Below are 19,740 nucleotides of genomic sequence, written 5' to 3'. Positions count from 1 at the left end.
ACTAGATATGATATGTGACCTCCAACTAGATTATGGTTGTGGGTGGGTAGGGTGTATGGATCGAATTTTTTATTAATTTGGGATTTAAAATTGGGATGGTTTAATTAAACGACGTAGACCTCTAATTAGAGGCCACGTGTCATACCTGGTATTATAAAACCAGTCTTAATGAAAAATGGCATGGATGAGTCATTTTGGTATCGGGCGATGACATAAATGAGCCAAACTATTGATGAGTGGCATAAATGAGTCATTTCCGATAGTTCGCTAGCATACGTGAGCCAAACTATTGATGAGTGGCATAAATGAGTCATTTCCAATAGTTCAATGGCATATTTAAGCCTTTTCCGTATTAATAATTTCAACAACGGCGCTTCGCGCCAAAAAGTACACTAGTCATATATGAATTCAAAATAATAGCGAAAACAGCACATAGCCCACAATATAATTAATGTTCAATAAATTAAAGTAAACGAGCACAAAATCTATAGCACAACAACAACAATAACATACCCAGTGAATCCCATAACGTGGGGTCTGGGACCAAATCTATAGCACACATAAATTTATTGAAAGTCGACATTGTCATAAATAATTAAAGGCATAACAGATAAATAGACCCTTAAACTTGGCCTCAACTGACAAGTATGCCCTCCAACTTTGAGTGTGCACAAGTAGGCACCTCAAGATGGAAGTGTCTAGTGAAAATGTACCTAATCCAACTCGAGTCGAGGCATTAACAATTTTCATTTGGAAGCACGTGATTTTAGCTACAAGAGCAGCAAAGGGAATTAGCTCAAGACCATGCATAGTGACACATATTGTGAACTTGAGATCAAGAATCGACCCAAAATTGCCAAAGGCTTTTGGGAATTTAGCCTTTGTAGCAAATAGTGATGTTATAGAAATGAGTGAAGTGGAGTTGCCTCACTTGGCGGGGATAGTGAGAGAGATGTTTGAGAATATGAATAGTGAAAACTTGAAGGCCTTGGAAAGTGATGATGCACTTGATAGTATTTTGGATATGGCAACACAAGTTGGGAGCTTGTTGCCAGAATTAGATACTTATAAGTTCTCAAGTTGGTGTCGTTTGGGACTTTAGGATGTTACAGGGAGAATAATAATTATTATTCATACGGTCAATAATAATTAATGAACTCTTACAGGGAGAATAATAGTGTAGGAAGTCACGTTGTGTGGAAAGTGCATACTTTAAGGGTGGCTTTGTTGTTGTTAGTTATTTTTATTCATGTGTAGTCACTACATATGAGTGTTAGTCACGTAGAGTTTCATATATAAGGCCAACCAAAAGCTTTATTAAGTTATGTGCAATTGGATCCTACGCGGCACGAATCCGAATATAATCAGGCTCCAATACGGATACCGGACAGCGGGTGGGAATAAAAAAAAAAAATGTTATCCGGCAATTGTTTCTTCTTTTATAATGACTAACAAATATTGGAGTATTAGTTCTACCGAATGAACGGACGAGATTTATTTATTTAATAGCAGTACAAAGTATGAGCTTTGCACAAATTGAATCACTTCAAGAAGAAAAATCCTTACATTTACACTAATTAATACATGAAAGAAATAGCATACTCAAATCCTCCAAGCATTTTGAAGGATTGTAACATTTAACATCAAACGTATCACAAAGGAACAAATCAAAATCTTCTACATCCTAATGAAATGACCAAATTTGTAGAACCCTTTTTCTCTACCAGCTAGACCTGTCATTATCTAGCTTGAATTTTTTGCAGACTGCAAGGGAAAAAAAAAATATAGGCCATGATTAAGAAAAAAAAACTGTTGATATTGTTTCATATATAACAAAAGGAAGTGTAATAATCTTACAAGTAGTTCATGATCTCCCATAATCTCCTCGATTAATTCTTGTAATGGCTTGTCCTGGCTATTCGGAACAAGAGCAGCAAAGACAGGTTCTTCAAGTCCTGCGCATAATTATATATGTTTTAAACTGAACCCAGTATTTTCAACACGGAACTTAGTGTGAAAGCACTAAATTTTCAACAGATACTGAATTCTGAACTCATAATGTCAAAAGTGCAATGAGTATAGTGCTAAGAACTTTAAATCCTAGATTTACCTTTGAGTATGACCATGTAAAAGATTATCGATCTCAGAGGCAACATTGAACTGAAAAAACGTTCATAAATGACCAAAATTATCGTTATTGTATCAGTTTAATGCCTTAATTGTCAATGCTATGGAAAGAAGATTACCATAAAAATGATTTGCATTTTTAAAATGTAGTGTTAAATGTTAATGTTATCAGTATCTCCAAGATTAGTATGTTGTGCATCAAGTAGCAATCATGCAGGGCGCTGAGCTAGAATAGGAGTTATGGGTTCGGTCAAACCCAATAGCTTTTTGAATATGTATAAATTATTAATTTTAGAACCCAGTAACTTTAAAAGCCTAGAATCCCGAACTCATAAACTTCAAATCCTGGTTCCGCCTCTGCTGAACCAAGACAGCATTCTAATACTCATGTGTTTCCCTAATAAAAGTTTTATGACCATCTGTTTTTCCTACTTGATCTCAAGATAATCCTGTATTTCTGTCTTTAATGAGTTTCTCTGTTTAGACATAATCATTTCATTAATCTAAAGACCTTCGGCTGAGAACACAGACAAAAAGAATTATTTACCACTTTCTTCAAATGCGTCCATAAACATCATCATCTCCTCTCCAGTAAGGCCAGACAGGAAGCAAATTCGCGGAAGCTGTTTAGCAATCTGCATAAATGATGACTCCACATTAGAGTAATCATGAGTTTGTCGACAAGCAATTTCGCGATGCTTACACACTTTATTATAACTGAGTAAAACACACAGATAAACATATACTTAAACAACAATGGCCACGGGCTAATTCCAAGTTAGTTGGAGTCCGCTGTAGGATCCTCGATATGCATTTCGCTCCCATTTGGAATATTTTCATTTTAACTCTCAATAATAATCCGGGGTTCTGTGGTTGGCCTGGTGGTAATTGGCTTGAGCCTTGGGGTGCTCCCTTTCAAGGTCTCAAGTTCGAAACCCACTGGGTGCAAACAATTTCTGAGGGCCATCAGACTGGGGTAAAACCCTGAATTACCCGTGGTGCACTTGCGGGAAACTCCTTGCCGAGGGCCTGTGCACCCCCGGGATTAGTCGGGGCTCAAAGAGACCCGGACACCCGGTGCTTAATCAAAAAAAATAATCCGGGGTTCTGTAACACTAGAGGTCTCTACATTTTCTAGTGACATTCAAATCTTTATAGACTAAACAAACTCTGCAAAAACTGGATTCTCAATACCTTGATCTTGTTTACATTAAAAAGATGAACTTATGTTGCTCCTAGATTAAACATGTAAAACTAAGTTATTGTTTAGTAATATATAGGGCATTGATATATAGATACATAGAGTATTTAAAACTAAGTCGTGAATTTTTGAAGAAAAACAAGTCAAAAAGCAGGTACAATTTCAAACCTAGGGTCAGGAAGGGAAAATGCGCATATGTACTCATAAGAGGCTCTAGACAAAAGCCTGGTATTTAAGTGGAGAAGGATAAAGGGGGATCCATTATTCACCGAATTTCGATCCTTATGCCATTGTCCTCGGGGATATCTCGGTTATCAAAAAGAAAGAGGCTGTAGCCTATTTCCGCACCACAGGATGACGTAATATGCTATTTTAATTTAAAAAGTAACACAAAACAAGATATTCATGCGCTCTGCAGAATATATTAGGGCCTAGGAGTCATATCATCATGTTTTTGATGCTACTTAAGGTATTCTCTATTCCCTATTTGTTATCCTTGATAATCGAGAAATTTGTTATTTTCAGCTTTGAAATTCACCAGCCGGGATTCGAACTCGTAGCATGTGCCTGTCACACATCCTGCAATGTTACTACCTTTGCTATTGAACCCAAATCCTACGGGCTCTTCAATTTCCTATTTTTTGTTCTATAAACTGAAGAATCTTTGCTTTTCGAAAAACTCAAGCTCACAGCACAACCAAACACGAGCGATATTCATCCATGATCATGTCAAAATTGGGTGCACGTTGTCGTGCGTGCCATGAGCCTCATTATAGTAGTATATATAAGAAAATAATTTCATAACTCTAACAGTCCTGTGAGTGCAGAAGCAGATAGTTTTGTCATCCAACCTTTGAAGCATCCAAATTGGGCTGTTTTGTGTTAATTGCTTCCCAAAGCGAGCGAGAAATCATGTCTTCGGTACAAAATATGACCTGCAGCATATGTTGTATTAAAGGAAACTTCAAAGTAAAATGCAAGAAAAAGACATTTAGCGTGAATGAGAGAACTGGAAACTCGGTACAAAAGCAAATAGTTTATTTATACAGGCTCTCTGGCTTCAGACACTACCATCAATTCGCTAGCAGCGAAGAAGTCTAGTGAAATTTACCTGGAGGAATTCACCATCCATCTCCTTCAAAAGCTGCTGTATCTGCAACGAGAAAAATGTAGCTGGATCAGTTATCGATGCAGGAAAACCGAGGACGCGATTTTAGTTATTGTCTAAGTTTATCTTCCAGGAAGCATGTTGTACTCGCCCTAAAATTACTTCTATCTACATTACTTTATTTGTTTTGCCTTCTTATCCCACTAGAATGTAAAGCATTCAACAACAAACAACAACATACCCAGTGTAATCCCACAAGCGGGGAAATATGTAAGCATTTAAGGAACATATTTTTTGTTCCTTTCCGAGTACCATCCAAAACATTGATTCACCGATGGTGAGTAATGTAATCACACATAGTGGCATACGCAGGATTTTTCATAAGCGGTGTCAACAGTTGGACAAATCAACAAATGAATAGATCACTATAATGACAAACTGTCATTTTTTATATGTATACCCAATATTGTCATTTTGCTTATTATCTATATATACATATCTAGTAAGAAAAATCGAAGAAGCAGTGTCTCGTGACACCGCCTGGGACAAGGTATATCTGCCCCTAATCACACACAAAAAATTTATGCCAGTAATGAGTGCACAGTAGTATCGGGGAATTCAATGCTCAAGAGAAAGAAAATGGAAAAGAACTTGAGTTACTAAAACCGAAATAAAGCTAAGAGACATGTGGGTTATGATAACCGTCCTCGAGTTTAGTCAGTGTTATGAAAACCTAAACAAGAGAGGAAGATCTAGATGTAGAACATGCAGTTGACTCATCCTACTTATTAGAAAGGGTTGTCAAAAGTTATGTTGCTCGGACTCTTCAAAAATGTTGATGGGTGCGTGTCGGATCCTCCAAAAGTAGTGCATTTCTGGAGGATCCGACAAGGGTGCGACAAACTTTTAAACTCAAAAATATTGCTGACACTGCATGAGACCTAATCCGAACGTGTAAAAGGTAATCAGTAATAGAAATTACCTTTGCTGCCTCGTCCACTTCAAAGCCCAGCAACAACAAAGCCTGTAAAATGGGTCATTTAGGCGTTCATTTAAGATAAAAAAATTCGAGCAAAGTATAGCAGAAAAATACCAAATGTATGCTAATCTTTCAAGAATCTTTCAGCTTGAAAAGAAAACATTTGAAGGCCATCCAAAAACTGCCATCATCTGGTATTTTAATACATCTTACGAGTCACAAAATCTCGAAAATTTTAGTTCCCTCAGAAATGCCGGAAAATTTGAATTCTCTAACATTTCAAATGACAATATTACATATGCCGTCTCTTGTCGGTCCATGTTTGTGTGTATAACAAAATGGTTAAAAATACAAGGAAACGTTCATTACGCTTGTACTCAAATGAGCTCCACAACGGAAAACAAGATAAAAGAAGCTATTAGCAGCTTAGGCAAGAAATGCTTTAATGTAATAGATTTGAGAACTTAAAAAATTCTGACACACAGTTTCACAGTAGTTCCCACATAGATCAACCAAATTAAATGGAAAAATACGAATAAAATGACTGATGCCACTGTAAAATAACTAACCAGAACTTACAGGTGGACCATATTTTGGGTCTTCGGGATTTACAGAAACAAACTTAGAATCTTCAAGAATCTCAGAGGGAAGACCTGCAAGAGGGCATCGTGAAGAACGAACTGGTCAATAGAAATTGTATGAAAACAAAACAGATTCCTAGTAGCTTTTGCTAAGACCTTGTATTTGTAGTAAGAAATCTATTAAATATGTATAAATATTTATTCGCGAACCTAATAACTAAGACGAACTATGGGTTTGGTGATAGTTTAAAACCCATAAACTTCAAATCCTGTCTCCGCCATTGTTTAGCATAACACACCCTCCATCTCATATTGATAAGCCTATTCGGCGCATCGAGGGGCCAATTATCAGCTTTTAGAGTTAAACTAGAATTACGCAAACCTTCTTAAAAAAATTAGATAGATAGAAACTTCAATAAGAGTACAAGTTGTTGCTCTTTCCTTTTCGAAATAATGAGAAAGATTATGTGGAATGGTTAGTAAAAAATGTTTGGTCGATTGCCAGAACGCAAAATAATGCAACCATTCTGAGAATAGGATGATTTTCTTTAACTAGAATGCTGGTTCTACTATGTCATTATCTAGCCATTTGAAACTAATACAACAACAACAACATACCCAGTGAAATCCCACACAGTGGGGTCGGGGGAGAGTAGAATGTACACAGACCTTACCCCTACCTTGGGAGGTAGAGAGGCAGCCATTTGAAACCAATATTACTTCATAATGAAAGGAAGTTGATCATCGACTATTGGTTATGTTGCTCGGACCCTCAAAAAATGTTGTCATATCTGTGTCGGATCCTTTAAAAAAGTGTATCTTTAGGATCTGACACACACCTCACGGTACTTTTGAAGAGCCGAGCAACATAGAGTATCGCTAAGTTTGAATTGCTTCTGTTACAGATACTAGCAGCAGCATAAAATAAGAAGCTTAAGTACATAACTGAAGGTAGTTGGAGGAAATTTAAGGTAAAAGTGGAAACTTATACAGAGTGGAATAGATAGTTAAAGAAATCACACATAAAGATAACATAAAAAGTTTAGTTTAAATTGCTAGATCCTTTCAAAACTTTCTATTCCTCTGTCATACTTTATATGACACTATTGCTACTTAAAAGAATCAAACTTTTTCTTTTACTACGATTCTTTCAAGTATTTCCTAAACACTTTTAAATGTAAAAGATTACAATTTGTAATATTTTTAACTATTTTGTGTAGTTTCCAAATAAGTGTTATTCCCTCTGTTCCAGTTTATGTGATACACTTTCTTTTTTAGCTCGTTCCAACAAGAATAGCACACCTCTAAATTTGAAAACAATTAACTTTACACTTTTCATTTCACCATGGGGAGCTTTTATAACCGTTATGGTATTTTTAAATGTCAAAAAGTTTCAAAAGTTTATAGCCATACAGATGCTATGACATATTTTAGATTACAAGTTTCAAAAATCTTCATTTCTTTCTTAAACTACGTGACAATTCAAACTACGACACATAAAGTGAAACGGATATCCAAAAATTGTGAAATTATGTCCAAATTGAGACCAAAAATGAGATCTTTTGACCCTCCTAATCTGAACCCCATCATTCTTTTACCTTATGAAGCCACAATCTTGCAAATCTAAACATCAAGAACCAAATAAAAATCAATTCTTTAACCAAATTACAAACTCAAACTCTCAAGTGGGAACAAAATAGTGGTAAATTTCTGATTTTGACCTTCCTAATCCAAACCCCATCATTCTTTATCTTATAATGCCACAATCTTGCAATTCTGAACATCAAGAACCACATAAAAATCAATTCTTTAACCAAAAGAGAGGTAAATTTATGAACAAAAAAACAAGGTAAAAATACAAACAAACAAAAAAAGAATGAGAAAGACAACAGTAAAAGTAGAATTTTGACAAAAACAAACAAACCTGCATCATCAGAAGATGCTCTGGGGAGTTGTACCTTAAGCTTCAAATGGTGAGCATTTTGTGTGGAGAAAAAAACTGAGATATGGGAATTCTTGAAATAGTTTGATAAAACTGGTTGCCTATTATAATGAAACCCACAGCAGAAATTTCCATAGCTTAAACTGATTGAAGAAGAAGCCATTACTTATCAGTTATCACTTTCTCTAGTTATTTACTGTTAAGAGCATTATCTGTTTGCTATCCTTTTTCTATTTTACCTTTAGGATTTTGCTTCAAATTGACAGAAATGGTCCCTTATGTTTGAAGATAGGTTCAAAATAATATTAATGAGGTCGTAGATTATCTCGTTAAGCGTAAAATATAAAGTTTAAAATTAAATTGTTGTTAAATAATAAATTGTATTATTTTTTTTTTGAATGAAGTAAAAAAAAAGTGTATCACATAAATTGGCACGAAAGGAGTATCGTTAAGGAATACATTATTTTGGATGTTCAAATAGTGATAGAAAAAAAAATATTTGCCTCACGTGTTTACCTCAAATTAACTTAACGTATCCTGATTAAGTGATTTAATATAATTAAAACGGCGAAGGCTTAAATATGTCCCTGAATTATACGAAATTGCACATATTTGTCCGTCGTTAAAAGGTTGGTGCAAAGATGTCCCTAACGTTTTTTTTTTTTTTTGCTATATATACCCTTGAGTTAACGGAAAATATTGGAGGGCATATTTGTTCAGTTTCGCATAGTATAGGAGCATATTTGATCCATTAAAATTCGTGAATATTATGGTACAAAATATCATTGCATTCCAAAACATAAAAAAAACATTTGTAATTACAATTCATCCACCATTGCATTACATCAAAATTATACAACTAAAAGAGCAGATGCAATTACAACCATCTTTTAAAGACTGTTTTCACAAACAAGAGCACTATTTCCCTTTTCAAAAGATTTTTTTTACTAATGATAATACCATTTTTATTTTTCAATTTGTTGATGATCTAGATAGTTCTTTCTGAATATTTTTCGTCTTCTCAGTCCCAATATCTATACAATAATGGATGCAACAATTGCCGCAATAAAACATAAACATAAAATAGGAGATAACTTACATTAATTAGACTTATGACACATGAAAAAATGTCTTCCGCAGTGCTAAAAAAATTTAAAATAATAATAAAAAGAGTATCACATTTTAAGCATTTATACGATTTCTTACATAACATTCAATGTGGTTTGGCCCTTTCGCGAATTTTACGCATAATCGAAATTTATGTGAGGATCGCTCCCCCCTCAAAGGGCAGCTCAATTGGTATGAGGCGCTTCCCTCCGTGGAAGATAAAGAGGTATGCGTCGCGGGTTCGATCCCTGCAGGATGCGTCCTGGGGGCATGCTGCATGCATGTTGGGAGGTAATTCCCCTTGTTGAGCTAGGACTGCGCGCATACGTAGACAATACCTTTGAGGGGGGAGCGATCCTCACAAAAAGGCGCCTTTTTGTGAGGATCGACTCACTCAGGTATTGTCCACGTGTGCGCGCAAATCTAATCCGACGGTCCCTGACCACTGCATGCAGCAGCACCCCAAGCGCGCACGCTTGCAAGGAATCGAAGCAGCTCAATTGGTATGAGGCGACTCCCTCGGGAGTGTAAATGGGTGTGGCGTCGCGGGTTCGATTCCTTGCAAGCGTGCGCGCTTGGGGTGCTGCTGCATGCAGTGGTCAGGGACCGTCGGATTAGATTTGCGCGCACACGTGGACAATACCTGAGTGAGTCGATCCTCACAAAAAGGCGCTTTTTTTGTGAGGATCGCTCCCCCCTCAAAGGTATTGTCTACGTATGCGCGCAGTCCTAGCTCAACAAGGGGAATTACCTCCCAACATGCATGCAGCATGCCCCCAGGACGCATCCTGCAGGGATCGAACCCGCGACGCTCTCAATTGGTATGAGGCGCTTCCCTCCGTGGAAGATAAAGAGGTATGCGTCGCGGGTTCGATCCCTGCAGGATGCGTCCTGGGGGCATGCTGCATGCATGTTGGGAGGTAATTCCCCTTGTTGAGCTAGGACTGCGCGCATACGTAGACAATACCTTTGAGGGGGGAGCGATCCTCATAATTTAGTAGAATTATTTGAAGTCCATAAGTGAGATGGAGTGCAGTAACTCCACGTCCACAAACCCTTCCACAACTCCACATCCACAAACCCTTCCACAACTCCACATCCACAAACCCTTCCACAACTATTTAAAGAACTCGAAGCTTCCGACATTTCATAAACAAGTGAAAGAATAAGAGAGAAAAGTGAGGGGTTGTACGATAAGTGTGGAGTTTCAAAATACAGTTGCAATAAATCATTGGCTAGCATAAAGTGCACTACAAAAAAATCTGAGAACTATTTGTGTCATAATATTCACGAATTTCAATGGATCAAATATGCCCCTATACTATGCGAAACTGAACAAATATGCTCTCCAATATTTTCCGTTAACTCAAGGGCATATATAGCCAAAAAAAAACGTTAGGGGCATCTTTGCACCAACCTTTTAACGACGAGTAAATATGTACAATTTCGTATCGTTCAGGGGCATATTTGAGCCTTTGCTGTAATTAAAAAAAGGGCCTTACAGAAAATATTCACATTTTGTATGGTGTAAGCATTAGTAGGGACCGTAGTAAATGTATCACATGCTTCTTTAATATCATCTTTTTAAAAAAAAAAAATTATCATCACAATTAACTAAATATTTTTTACTTTATGTATTAGTCCCAAAAAAAATATTTTTTTTAGTCTATCTCAAAAAAATTATTATCTTTTTATATTTAGAAATAATTTAACTTTATGAGATGATTTACAGTCATACAAATATCTGAAACTTGTTTTGGACCACACATTTCAAAAGTCTTCCTTTATTTCTTAAATTTTGTGTCAAGTCAAAAGAGGACAATCTTTTTGAGACGGAGAGAGTATTTAATCATAATTAATGAATGCCCCAAAAGGTGTAATTTGTCTTTATCACTTGCCTGAGGGTATAGACAATTTACTGATTCTATATAAATTTGCCAAAAATAGAAAAGGCTATGGAAAATACAGAAAAAGACAGAAGAAAACATCAAATCAGCTCATATTCTGAAGATGGTTACCAAATTTCATACTTTTATTTTCTAGTTTGATCTGTAAGTTAAAGATTTTATCTTTTTTTCATAATACTGTACCTCTATGCTGATTTTAGGGAAAAGGGTAAGTTTTGATTATGTTAATTTTTTGGTTAATAGTATCATTGATAGTGAAAATGAGCTAAAGATTTAATTTTGAGAAATTGGTTCTTGTTTCTTGGTGGGTATTTAGTTACTCCCTCCATTCTATAATAAGTGGTTATTCCATAATAATTTTTTAAGAGTGAGCAATTTCTCAAGGGTGTGCGTGACCAGTGGCGGAGCCAGGATTTCCACCGAGGGGTTCAAAATATAAAAAAGTAAACATACGAAGAAGCCTAAGGGGTTCAACATCTACTAATATACATAAAAAATAATTTTAACCTTGTAAAAATAGTATTTTTTTCCGTGGAGGGGGTTCGGATCCCCCTTGGCTCTATGTGGTTCCGCCACTGTGTATGACCTAGAAGAACCACTTATTATGGAATGGAGGGAGTATTTACATTTACTGACTGAACTGCCTAGGCAAGTTCTTGATTTTGATTTGTCATGTAATTTCGTTTTTGTTCGTTCATTTCCAAGCTATAGGCAGTGGTGGTGGTGGGGTGGGGTGGAGGGGGGGTGCTAGTGGTGGAAGAAGAAATGAAGGGGAGGGGATGGGAGGGGAGGAGGTAAAATGGGCCGGGAGCGCTGAGGTGGCATGTCACGTGGGGTTGGGCATCCAACTAGGACAGCCTTAACAGAGCACCAACATGTCAGTGTCATGTGGAATTGAGCATCCAACTATGACAGCCTTAATGGAACACCGTAATGTCAGTGCCACGTCAGATGGGGCATCCATGTGGGATACCCCTAACGGAGCAACAAAGTGTCAGTGCCACGTGGGATTGAGCATCCACCTAGGACAGCCTTAACGGAGCACCAAAATGTCAATGCCATGTGGGATTGGGCATCCACCTAGGATATCCCTAATGGAGGAGAAGGGGTATATCTGGCCACTTCAACAACATCGGGGTGGTTTTGTACGAAATGTATAATGGAGAGCAAAGTTGATCCTTTTTGCATGATAGAGGGGCAAATTTGGCTCTTTTTCCTTTCGTTTTTATTCATTCATTTCCAAGTTATAGGACTTTTTGCTAAGTTTACATGTATTATTAAAACAGATTATGCAGGCATACAGGAAATATTTAGATAACTTATAGTGGCTTTGTATTAAGAAGTGCACCATTTTTGAATTTATGGGTTCTGGATTCTAGAAAAGACAGCTTACCAAGTTCTAAATAAATTATTTATGCATATTAAGTGGATTTCTCAACACAAGTACAGTGTTTTGGTCAAAGTTACTAGGTTCTACTGTACTCCTAACTAGAACTCTAGCTCCGCCCTTGGATCCCCCATCTAAAGTCGTGCATGATACTTTTTCAACGTAGCAAAATGTTCTTCAAAATATTGCTTGTAAGGTTTGCTTGAATTTCATATTAAATTTTGTACGTTTGGCGGAGAGCTCAAAGAAATGTTGTTTCAGGAATGTGGTCTTCCAAGATATTAATTGAAAATCACTAAATGATTTATGCACCTTGGGTCTGTTTTAAGGCTTCTTCAGCACATTTGCATTTTTAGAACAATTTGAAGTTAAATGAAGTTCTTACTTCTTAGATATCGATGCTTTGTGAAATCTTGTGCACCTTATGCGTGGATGGCATAGTCATGTGATATCTGCAGCTTATTATTTGCTGTATATCCGTAGGAAAATATGAAGAACTAGGGGAAAAAACTGACAGCTGCTATTCACTTTCCAGGCTCTGCGTGTGAACTGTCTATCAACTTCAAATTGGCTATCTGTGGACATGATATATGTTCAGGTAAATGTTTAATGAAAAGGCAACAATGGATTGTGTCTCTTTCTTCTCTCTTTTATTTTTCTTAGAAAATAGTGCAACCAATTGACTACCTCCGCGCCGAATTTGTGTCCTGTTAGTAAAATGGAGGGTGGTTCTTGTTCCTAGATGATTTTTTGTTATAGTATAAGGAATCTATGTTGCTCATCAAATAGTCTGTTGGGTGTGTGCCAGATCCTCCAAAAGCTATGCATTTTTGGAGGAGCCGACATAGGTGCGGCAAAATTTTGGGAGGGGTCTAAGCTACATTGTAAGGAATCATGAGAAGCTGGAATTTCAAGTTCATGATTTTCTTAAGAGATGAATGATAAGGGATGAAGTCCATATATCACTTTGGCCCATCTTGAGTGATTCTATTATTCGAATGAAAAGTGTACAAAACTGAACTTCTTAAATGTCTTTTTCTCTATGGTCTAAGAACTTTTTTTGGGATGATCAAGAAATTTGTCTAGAGCCGACCCTTTGGACCAACCGCAGCCTTTGAAACTCGGAGATGATGGACCCGACCCTCTACCATTCTCCACTTAATTACTGGACTTAGTTCGCTTAGGGCTCAAACTGTGACCTAAGTCTCAAGTTCCTCAAAATGCTATGTTTTTTGTACTAATTAGTTTTGTTTTTTGTAAGTTCAACTTAAACTTTTCTGCATGAACTGCTTACTGACACTGAGAGAACTGCAGTCACTGACAGGAGCAGCGCTAAAATCATTAGATCAAACTGCTTGTGCAAGAATAGCTTACTCGGCATTTTGTAGTATTTAATGCTAAGTACCTGCCTGAATATTCCTGTAATTTTATATACTCTGTTACTCTAAACACCAACTTTTAACTTATATGTGAGATGTTTAAAAATGGTTTTCTCATACCACCAGTGATGAAGAACATTTGGTGTTCAAGAAAATGCATGTGTTTTCCACAGTGGACGGCTTTGTATCGATAACCGAGTCCTTAGCAGACATGATAAAGTTCATTGCAAATGAGCCCTCAGCGGGGCTTTTCCATGTTCAACAACATACGCGGAATACGGTGCCCAACCTTATCAATCTCAATAACAATATCGAGGAAAAATCTCGTCAAGTGACTTTGCACACAGCCGATTCAGAGGATTCCATCGTCATGGTCAGGTCAATGAAAGAGTGTGGCTTCTCAATTGCTAATGAAATGATTAAAGATCTCAGACACTCCCTAGCTATCGTGTCTGAGAAGAAGCTGAGAAGTGGATTTATAAGTAATAGACCAAGTTCAAGTTTCCGGATAGGGAGAACTATCTCTTGGAATCCTGCTACTTGGGGTCAACAAAGTACACGTCCGGAACCAGATGGTGAGAGGAATGTTGGTTATATTTCAAATGTTTTTAAGTCAGCAAAAGAAAAAGCTAGTAGCTTCAAATGGCCTCAGATGGAGTCCATAGAATTTAAACCAGCCAAGAATGAAGCATCTTTGCCCGACCAAGATCAGCAATCTGTGACCTGTTCTAATGATGCGCCATTAACGGCAGATGCCAGAGGTCCACGGTGAAACGTCGCTGTTCTCAAGCCAAACTATTGATGTGCTACAAGACGTGCAGGTAAATGAAAGCACGTCCCATGATCGAATTTTGTCTTTATCAGAAAACTATGAGGAGTTTAGGCTGATAGAGAAGCATAACTTGAGTGATCGGGAGGGACGGTCAATAGAGGCGGAGTTAAGATTTTGAATTATCGGCCGTGGATTCTAGAAAAAACAACTTACTGAATTTTGAATAAATTATTATACATATTAAATGGTTTTTTAACACAAATACAGAGTCTAGTTAAAGCTACTTGGTTCTGCCGAACCTGTAAGTGAAACTGGAGCTCCGCAACTGAGGGGAAATCATAATGCTGGTCCTGGAGAAGATAACTAACGTTGAAGGGCTTTAGCTCGATATTGCTTTGTACCAGAAACGATTATTTTCCTTTGGAAGCGACTTGATGTGTACCACGTTTAATGAGTCTCTGTACTAGAACACAAAACGTTGAAGCGAGATATTATCATAGTGTTCAAAGGAGAAGGGAAGAAGAACCTTGAATCTAACAATAGTCTAATTGTCTTCGTTCCTTGGGGAATCTATCTTTGTAAAAATGTTTTTACTTGATGCTCCATATCGTTGTTGGATTCCTTAGCTTATGTCATTATTCAAAACTCTCACCGATGCATTTTGTCTTAGGCAAAGGTCAGGTGTAAATTTGATAATCCTGATCTATAATCTACTTAAAACTTATCATTTCCACGCAAGTAAGCTGAAATATCTGGAATTTTACACCTCATACATGTGATGTTGAGAACAGTGTTGTCAAAGGCTCCTTTAAGGCGTGCTTAAAACCTGAAGCTTAAAAAGGCTCATGGAGGGCGCTTTGCCTCGCTTAAGCTGAGCTTCAATTTAGGCAAGGCACTAAAACGTGTGCCTCATTGCCCATGAATTCTATGATGAATCGAAGTAGTACTAAACAATAAATATAATTGGCAAATGAGTTGTATTAGTAACATTATGAATCAACTTGTTAGTATTTTTTTCTTGAATTACATATATATTTCTATTTTTTCTCTTCACTGCACCTTTTTAAACCAAAGCCCACACTTCAATTGCACTCTACGCTTAAAGCCCCAACAAACATGGAACGCCTTTTTAGAGCTTTACACCTTTGACAACACTGGTTGGGACAACTCTAAGATTTTCTTGAAGTAGATGGGAACAGTTAAATGAGCAGGAATTCCTTTTGCATTGAGGTGTAACCTCACTCGCACTTCCATAATTAAGTAAACTACTAGAATTCCAATTGATATTGCATATTGTCCACTGCAATGAGCTGCAACTCCATTTCTTTGAAGTTGCTAAAAGGTGAGCTTTTAACTTGATCTATCGAAATTTATGAGATATTGGCATCAAATAATAGATTTAGTATGTGCAACAAGATGGTTGTTGGTTGAAGATGAAGACGAAAGTAGACGTTTTGCAATTGATGCTTGTATCATGCAAGTTATGAAGAGGCAGACTGCCTCATCAACAACTAGTTTTGGAGTGTGCTAGCAGTTTGAGCAGAATGTTTAAGCATGCCACAACACATTCACAGAATAGATCAAGAAAATCAATTTTTTCAAATTGCACTTATCCTCATTGACTATAGTCCATAAATATAAAAGACTGTTTTTTACATTTTAGTAATAGCAAACTATTACATGCACAAAAGTACAGTACATAATCCTTTTGCTCTTTAGCTAAAGAAAGAACTGCTCGAATACAGTTTCTGGGTCGATATTCTCTATCAGTGCACTAATTTTTTTTTTCCCCTCACTTGGACAAGAGAGTAAGAGCCTCCACCAAGAAACTGGCACCTCACGATTCCAACAGTAACATCCTAAAATTGATATATGCAAGGGAATTACAACTCCAGACTTATGAAACCTACTAAATTGAGTTCTTTCTTCCACTGGTTTCAAACTCACTGATCGAGTTGCTAAGTATGTACAGCGCTTGCAGACAATGAGCAAAAGAGTTGATTGTCACCTATAACCGGATCCCTATCACCTGCAAGCCACAGCATCAAGGTCGATAAGCAGATTATGTTAACAGTAATAGCACTGTCATAAATCTAGGTGCTTTTTAAGACAGCTATTACAACACAATCATACAAAAGATATTCTAGTTCTCATTGACCATGCTAATTTGCTACGACGAGGAGAGTATGATAGTAGAGGCTTATAAAGATGCCCAAGAGCTGTAAGACTCTAATGAGCAAAGAGAAAAGATGACATAACGATAATTACCATAGAAGAGCCAAGTAATACCAAACTTTCTGCGACTAGAGCTAACAATAACGACCCACCAGCAACTGTTGCATAGCTATAGAACAAAAAGAATTCCCCCAGACACCTAGCATCATCGACAACATGACCAAATATGTATCAACATTTTGTGTCCCAAAACACATATGGGAAAAGCATTGCAACCTTATTTAACAACCCAAAACCCAATCTTTTCATTGTGTCCAACTTCCGTTGAGGCAACTCTGGGATGAACTTGATAGAGCCACTCTTCAAAACTCCAAGAGGAACATTGCACAATGCCATTATCTCCCTCAAATACTTGGCACCCCGCAACAACCTGCACACCGTCACTACCATAACGAATGGTATGCACAGTTTTATCAAAACTAATACGTATTTTTTCAGCCAGTGCCTGAACTTATCTGCCATTTCCACCGGGCAAGAAGCAGTGATCCCGTCCCATAGGGGTCATCTTGGTCCCAAAATGATAAGGAAAGATTTGAAATCAAACCTGGATTTGCAAATTCCAGATTTGCGAGATGCCAGTTAAACAAGCTCATCTCCTCATCAATCATGCCAGAAACCACTTGGGAAGACTCCAATGCTGCTTCCAGAGAGACATCCAGAGAAACTCCTTGCCTTATCCAAAAGCCTGTTATAAGCAGCTTCCACTATTTCATCCAAATCCTTGTCTACAGGCTTTCCATCAATGCGATAGAGCAGACATTCATCTCTCACCTTATGAAGTGTATATGACAGTTGCCGTACCAAGAGACCAAGTGGATTCCCAAGTGTACTTGTCAAAACACTCCCTCCTAAATCAGCAGCTGCTGCCACCTTATTCCGTCCCTCCATCTTTTTCGTATAAACCCTTCCACCTGCACGTTTTCGTCCCTCCAAAACAGTAACCTCAAAGCCAAACGACATCAGCTGCCAACCCTGCAAGTCCTGCCCCGATAACAATCACTCTGCCCTTACTTGGCTCAACTAGTATCCTGTCCTTAATGGCCTCCGCCACCCCAAAATTAATATACCCGTATGATACCAAGTAGTTATAAGCAGAATCCAATAACCCACTAAAGCGTTCAGGTATTACATCAACAAACATATCGTTCGTAACCCAATTCGACACCTTTTCACGCCATTTGGCAATAATGTGATTTTTGATTAAAATGTGATTAAATGAATTCGGAATTGGAGAGAAATGTTTTTTATGAGAATTTTGTTGAGAAATGTTACATGAAGAGATTTTATGGATTCTTCATTTCTTGGTCCTAACGAAATTTCTTGGTTCTGAGAAAAGGGCCAAAATAGCCCCTTGTGTTTGGCTTTAAACTCAAAGTCATCCCTCTTCTTTTATGTGGAGCAGTAATAGTCTTTCACATTTAAAATATAAATGCACTTTTAGTCCTTCCGATATTTCTTGGTCCTAACGAAATGATTGAGAAAAGGGTCAAAATAGTCCTTTATGTTTGGCTTTAGACTCAAAGTCATCCCTAGTTTTTATGTGGAGCACTTTTAGTTCTTACGAAATTTCTTGGTCCTAACGAAATGATTGAGAAAAGGGCCAAAATAGTCCCTTATGTTTAGCTTTAGATTCAAAGTCATCCCTCCTCTTTTATATGGAGCACTAATAGTCTGTCACCTTTAAAATATAAGTGCACTTTTAGTCCTTACTATATTTCTTGGTCCTAACGAAATGATTGAGAAAAGGGCCAAAATAGTCCCTTATGTTTGGCTTTATACTCAAAGTCATCCCTCTTCTTTTATGTGTAACACTAATAGTCCTTCACCTTTAAAATATAAGTGCACTTTTAGTCCTTACGAAATTTCTTGGTCCTAACGAAATGATTGAGAAAAGGGCCAAAATAGTCTCTTATGTTTGGCTTTAGACTCAAAGTTATCTCTCCTCTATTTTGTGGACACTAATAGTCTGTCACCTTTAAAATATAAGTGCATTTTTAGTTCTTACGAAATATCTTGCTCCTAACGAAATGATTGAGAAAAGGCCCAAAATAGTCCTTTATATTTGGCTTTAGACTCAAAGTCATCCCTCCTCTTCTTTATGTGAAGCTCTAATAGTCATTCACCTTTAAAATATAAGTGCACTTTTAGTTCTTACGAAATTTCTTGGTCCTAATGAAATGATTGAGAAAAGGCCCAAAATAGTCCCTTATATTTGGCTTTAGACTCAAAGTCATCCCTCCTCCTTTATGTGGAGCACTAATAGTCCTTCACCTTTAAAATATAAGTGCACTTTTAGTCCTTACGAAATTTTCCTAGTCCTAACGAAGTGATTGAGAAAAGGGCCAAAATAGTCCCTCGTGTTTGGCTTTAGACTCAGAGTCATCCCCTCTTCTTTCATGTGGAGCACTATTAGTCCTCCACCATTGAAATATTAGTGCACTTTTAGTTTCATCCTAACCTATGTTAGGGTGAGCAGGACTATAATTGCATTAATATTTTAAAGGTGAAGGACTATTAGTGCTCCACGTAAAAAAGAGGGATGCCTTTGAGTCTAAAGCCAAAAATAAGCTGAAATGATTTTTTTTTTGTGTGGGGGCGGGGGGGGGGGGGGGGGGGGGGGGGGGCTGTGAAATAAAAGAATATGGGGATAAAATATACATAATCTAATACTAGATCTATTGAATAGATGATGAGATCATTTAAGATGAAATAAAATTACACTAATACTTCTTAACTTCTAATAGTAACTTTGTTTAAATCCTCTCATTATTCCAAAGTTTTTACATTATATAAGAATACAAATTTTGATTTTACTATTTTGCCTTTTAAATGATGCATTAAACATATATAATAATGCTATTATAAGAAACTAAAGTAAAATGATAAGAACAGTAGTTTTTTTTTATGACATGGGAACCCGCAATCGCTACCCTTCGAATGCGCACAGGGTAAACCTAGCTCCTATGCAATAGCTCGCATACCACACAGGAGAGATAACCCGCACTAGGCAAGCCC

At 37.2% G+C, this 19,740-nt stretch overlaps 1 protein-coding gene and 2 pseudogenes across 1 annotated transcript; 1 reads left to right on the top strand and 2 right to left on the bottom strand.

Annotated features, from left to right (window-relative positions):
- Window positions 1-1,526: 1,526 nt before the first annotated feature.
- Window positions 1,527-8,191, bottom strand: LOC132640074 (uncharacterized). The gene is made up of 8 exons (XM_060356497.1): window positions 7,921-8,191; window positions 5,995-6,068; window positions 5,419-5,460; window positions 4,440-4,481; window positions 4,180-4,263; window positions 2,675-2,762; window positions 1,858-1,955; window positions 1,527-1,764 (listed from the first exon to the last, which is right to left on the bottom strand). Exons 1-8 carry the CDS (start codon window positions 8,099-8,101, stop codon window positions 1,744-1,746), a joined length of 630 nt encoding a protein of 209 aa, XP_060212480.1. The 5' UTR covers window positions 8,102-8,191; the 3' UTR covers window positions 1,527-1,743.
- Window positions 8,192-10,960: 2,769 nt separating this feature from the next.
- LOC132642170 (uncharacterized) lies at window positions 10,961-15,217 on the top strand (annotated as a pseudogene).
- Window positions 15,218-16,089: 872 nt separating this feature from the next.
- Window positions 16,090-17,980, bottom strand: LOC132642169 (protein FLOWERING LOCUS D-like; annotated as a pseudogene).
- Between the last annotated feature and the right edge of the window lie 1,760 nt (window positions 17,981-19,740).

Source organism: Lycium barbarum, chromosome 5 (assembly GCF_019175385.1).
Source record: "Lycium barbarum isolate Lr01 chromosome 5, ASM1917538v2, whole genome shotgun sequence".
Classification (NCBI taxonomy): domain Eukaryota; kingdom Viridiplantae; phylum Streptophyta; class Magnoliopsida; order Solanales; family Solanaceae; genus Lycium; species Lycium barbarum.
The sequence above is the reverse complement of the archived record's forward strand: the minus strand, read 5'-3'. Positions and strand labels throughout refer to the sequence as shown.

Bases quoted from the DNA above. Each gene is read 5' to 3' on its own strand.
- LOC132640074 (XM_060356497.1), bottom strand. From the start codon at position 8,101: ATGGCTTCTTCTTCAATCAGTTTAAGCTATGGAAATTTCTGCTGTGGG. The intron at 5,461-5,994 runs GTAAGTTCTGGT...CCCATTTTACAG, and splicing joins ACCCAAAATATGGTCCACCT to GCTTTGTTGTTGCTGGGCTT. The intron at 4,264-4,439 runs GTAAATTTCACT...CATATGCTGCAG, and splicing joins TGGATGGTGAATTCCTCCAG to GTCATATTTTGTACCGAAGA.